Source organism: Panthera leo, chromosome F3 (genome assembly GCF_018350215.1).
Source record: "Panthera leo isolate Ple1 chromosome F3, P.leo_Ple1_pat1.1, whole genome shotgun sequence".
Taxonomy (NCBI): Eukaryota; Metazoa; Chordata; class Mammalia; order Carnivora; family Felidae; genus Panthera; species Panthera leo.
In genome coordinates, this window is record NC_056696.1 from 66,051,311 (window position 1) to 66,056,313 (window position 5,003).

At 50.7% G+C, this 5,003-nt stretch overlaps 1 protein-coding gene across 1 annotated transcript; it reads right to left on the reverse strand.

Moving 5' to 3' along the window:
* Window positions 1-1,020: 1,020 nt before the first annotated feature.
* LOC122211654 (T-cell surface glycoprotein CD1a-like) lies at window positions 1,021-4,652 on the reverse strand. Its single transcript, XM_042924958.1, has 6 exons — window positions 4,369-4,652; window positions 3,522-3,788; window positions 2,567-2,845; window positions 2,092-2,370; window positions 1,669-1,759; window positions 1,021-1,525 (listed from the first exon to the last, which is right to left on the reverse strand). The coding sequence occupies exons 1-6, from the start codon at window positions 4,427-4,429 to the stop codon at window positions 1,462-1,464; spliced, it is 1,041 nt and encodes a 346-aa protein (XP_042780892.1). The 5' UTR covers window positions 4,430-4,652; the 3' UTR covers window positions 1,021-1,461.
* Between the last annotated feature and the right edge of the window lie 351 nt (window positions 4,653-5,003).

Genomic DNA, 5,003 nt, shown 5'->3' on the forward strand with positions numbered 1-5,003 from the left:
GAAGAACTTCGGGAGCCCAGTGCACACGGGGCGTGTCGGGAGCTGGATACGAATGCCTCCGTGCGTAGCTGCAGAGCCTCCGGTGTGCCATGCAGCATTTTTTAAGAAAATGAAGAATTGGTCAAGAAAGCTTGCATTCAAGCAAACCATGAAAATCGATATTTTATGTAGCATTCCTCCCACATTTGAATACTTTTCATTGTTGAGCAATAAACTCTGTTCTCTCTAAAGAGCATAAAATGAAGTACACACTTGATGTGTGGTGTGTGTGCCCATGGTGACACGAGGCCCACAAGCACAGCAGGCAACACAGCCACCAGCTCTCCCATCTGGATGCTCTCCTTTCTCTTTCTTTTCTTTTCTTCTCATTCTTGCCATGAGAACGCTTCGGATCCACTCTCTTGGAAAAGTTCACGTGCGCAACTTCTCACCCTTCTTGCATGAAGGTGTCACCCTCAGCCTTGCTTCCCTGTTGCTGAAAAATGCGTTGTAGTTGTTTCAGGCTTCATATCCCCACCTTATTATCCAGGACAAGAGACACCATCTCTTTCCCTGCCGTTGACCACAAGAGTCATAATGCCTGTGACCTGAGCCACCTGGAGCAGGCGTCTAGCCCTGAACCCTCACTCTGACCAAGGACAAGTAGCTTCTGTCTTGGCCTGAACTTGATGTAACCTGCCCATCCGTCATCCTGTCACATTGTCAAGGATACTTTCTCCTGAGAGACTCAAGGTGATTGGAGCCCAGGGCTACACCTGGGGGTGGAGTCAACCAACCAAACACCGCATGGTGGCCACGCGAGGGTGACAAGGTGGACTGGACCCTAGAGAACCAGTCAACAAGTCTAATTTAGGAGAGAAGTTTGGGGAAGTCCCATAATTTGCTCTCCCTTTCCCAATAATGTTCACCTTTGCCACCTCTCCCATCCTCAACGTTATTTTCCGTGAATGTCCACATGTGCAAATGTCTCAACTACTACAACCATGTCACGAGGCAAAAGAAAAAGAAAAACCTATGATATTGACAAAACTTCAACACAGATTTTATTGAGGGCATATTCCATGCAGGGGAGATTCCTTGCCAAGGATACAAATATTAAAAAGACATGGACCTCATCTCTAAAGTCCTAAGAATAAGAAAGGAAAGGACCCTAACTGTTGGTAACAAGGGCTGGGAGTCAGGAATAGATTTGCAAGTGCAGGAAAACGTGGGGCTAATTCCCGCCAAGCAAAAATTTCTTCACTTGTGAGGAAGGGACGGCTCACTGCAGGAAGTGGCTCATGGAGGTTTCTGGGACTTCATTTTACTCTAAGATACTTTTGATATTTAAGCCCCAGAATCAGGTCAGAACAACAAATTCTGCTAAATTACACTTTCCTCGTCTTGACAACTGATCACTGGGCAGAAAGAAAAGACAAAAGCTGCACACAGAGACTTGCAAGTCCATCATCTGAGCTGGGTTCAGGGACGTCCTGGTCCTGGGCTGGCTGGGAGGCCAGTGCACTGAGGTCTCCAGTGTGATTTCCTGGGAGGAACAGATTGGAAATGCTCTGCAGCAGGTGGAGGTGAGGACTCCAGGGGAAACGGCGTGGTGAGGAGGAGGGCTGAGGACAGACAGGAAGGTGGGGACATAGTTGGGAAAGAGCAGGAAGGTGGTTCCAGACTTACCAGCGCTTCCAGAGCCAGAACGCAAGACCTGCCAGAAGCACCAGGGGCACGACCACCGCCAGGAAGACCAAGCCCACGGGGCGGTGCTGCTCTGTGGGTTTGGTGCACAGAGGGTGTCATTTCCCATCCACCCCGGGTTGACCTGCACCTTCCTGGTCCCTTTTGCTCCCATCACCCTCTGTCTCACCAACCACCCTTCCTCTTTCTCTTTTCCCATCCCTGTTCAGTGATGGACTTCACCCAACCCTTTACTTCCTCCCACATCCATAGGACCCTCACCCTCAGCTCTCCATTTCTTGGGTTCTTACATTTCTGTCCTTTATGGTCTGGAGTCCCCAGAATCCCAAATGTTTCATCTCACTCTCCTGCTCTGCTTCAGGACCACCCACCCCTTTTCCCAGCTGGACCCCTACCCTTTCTCACCCCAGTAGAGGACCATGTCCTGGCCTCCTAGACTGCTGTGTCTCACTCGGCAAGACAGGCCAGCTGCCTCTCTGGCTTCCACATCCAAGGACGTCTGAAGATACCATGTCCCATCAGCATGGGGCAAGATGTCACCTCGCCGGGTTCCCTGGTGCTCCTCCTCACCCCGCATCCACGTCACCCACACTGGCTTTGGGTAGAAACCAGAGACGTGGCACACAAGGAGCAGACGACCAGGACTGGGACTGGGGCCAGTGGACAGCCAGGCTTCTGGCCTCACTGCAGAGACAGGACAGGAATTCTCACACTGAGAAGGTAGATTTTCACATCACTTTAGATACACACATCTTTCCACCTCTAGAAACCTATCACCATCATCACCTCTCTCCCTTGCCCCCTTCTCCCCTGAATTTGAGGAAATGGTGCAAATTTATGAGTGCAGTGAGAATTCTTGGAAAGAGGAGGCAGGACTGACCTTGTCGCTGAAGATCTTCCTTTCCTGCATCAAGAAGACCCAAGAGGAAATGGGGGCAGACATCACTAACACATGCTTGTAGCTGTAAGTTGTCCACATGTTCCTGATTGAATAGTTTGGAGACCTGCTGAGCCCTCCTTCCTCCCTTTGGAGATGGCCACCATGACGTGTTCTGGAAGCTCACGAGATCTGATCCTTCATATGCAATCTGCATGAACCCTACTGACCGTTCCCCAACATGTAGCCCACAGCCTACTGCCACCTGTACCTGAAAGGGATCTGGGAAGAGAGACTGTGTGTTACAAGAAAGGGAGAGAGAAATACATGAAATGACATGAGTAGAAACAACGATGGGTGAATCAGAGGGAGAAGTTGAGCGTATTGGAGGGAATGGAACAAAGTTTGGTTTGAGTGGAAGTTCAGACAGATGGGAAGTGGTGGTCACCGGAGACAGAGGTAGAGGTAAATTACTGGATATAGAACAAATGTTTTAGGGGAACAGGAAGGATGTGGGCAGAGAACAGGGGAGAGCTCCGTGGGAGAGCTGGGATAAAATCATCTAGGGTGAAGGGAGAGCACTGGGTATAGGGAACACGTAGACAAAGTTTGCTGACGGGATTGAATGGGGAGAAAAGCACATTTCAAGGATCTGTCACACAGTGAAGGAGAGGGATGTGCCTGGCTAGAGGCCAGGGAATGGGGTAATCACAGGACAAGCTAGTGGAGAAACTCGAGCACAGCCTGAGGTCAATGAGACAAGGGGAAGTAGCAGAGAACATGCAGCTTTTCAAGATCAGTCCTAGTTTCTGCCCCCTGAACACACGGTTTGATTCCATTTTATGATGGGAATATGAGGTTCAGAAGCCAGTGGAGGCTCTTCCCTGGAGGAAAAAGAAACTCAAGACACATACACTGGCCACCTCTATCCCACCTGCCCTGAGGGAACTGAACTCACATTCAAGCTGCCATTCACTGACATGGTCCTGAAAGATCAGAGGAAGTCTGATGGAGAATGTATAAAATGACTTTTCTTGTTCCATTAGCTCCTCATTGCTGAAGTTGCTCCTGGACCAGGGCCGCAGAAAACTGAAAGCGCCCGTCTTGCTGTCCCAGCCATGAGTCTGCAGTTCATCCAGCCAAACTGAGCCCAGATTTTGTGTCCAGGAATTGTTCCAAAGTGTTGTTGTCAAGATGGTTCGAAAGGAGACTGGCTCCTGGAAATCTGTGCCACAGGAACAGATAGACTGAGGAAGAGAATGGCATTGGGAAGGACAGAGAATGCAGAATTGAGGTGCCAGGGAGGCCACCAAAATCTGGAGGACAGGGAGCCATAGTTCTCTCTGGAGACATGTGCTGCCCAGGAGTCCCGAGCTTCATACCCTTCATTTAGAAGGGCAGAGGGACCTGGGGTCAGAGATGCTCAAGAAGGAACCAGGCTGACATCCCTCTCTCCCCAGGTGTGTGGTGGGGAACCTACACCACAAGTGCACACACAGGTATGTGCACAAACCCACTGACACACCCACACACTCAGATTTATACATGTATGCACACACATAGATAAATATGCAAACAGACATACATACATACATGCGGACACAGAGACTCACACACAGGGACCTATACACACACACTTATACACACATGCAACACACAAGCACACACATGCACACGTGTGTACACACTTGCACAGGACACACAGACTTGCACACGTGTGCACGTATGACACACATGCGCACGCGCACACACACACACACACACACACACACACACAGACACACACTCCCACCGGGAGTCCTCACCGTCGTCAGTGTCACCACCTGGGACAAGAACCGTGAGCAACACCAGTTGCAACAACAGCATCTTATGTGCAGATGTTCTTTCTTTCTCTCCGAAAGTGGGTCTTTGGCGTCTGTTCTCACAAACCTCCCCACACACAGCCCCTCTCTTCTGACTTCCTTCTCAACCCACACGCCTGCCCTGAGTCTCTGCGACAATGCAGATGGACTCCGCCCTCAACCCTGGACACTTACTCAGACTCTCACTTCCCCTCCGGGTCTGACCCTCCTCTCGGCTTCCAGCTTCTCCGTCACCAGCCTCCATCCTGCTCCCTGAGGCCCTAATTCAAGTGCTGGGGAGCAAGTCTTGCATGGCATGCAAAAGGGACCCTACCTCTCGTGCCTCTCCTCATCCAGACAGTAACCCATGAAGACACATGGCTCCCCAGCACCCAGCCCTGGAGCCTGCAGTCACCCTGTCCCTCGTGCCCTTGGGTCACTCCCCATGGACTTCCTTCCCTGTGTCACCCCCACCCCAGCCCATTCACATCTCTGACTTCTCACTGCCTGTGTTCAAATACAAAAGCAAGCAGATTGATTTGAAGGTCACCTTCCCTTAATTGGGAAGATAGGGGTCTAATCATGCAGATGACCTCCCC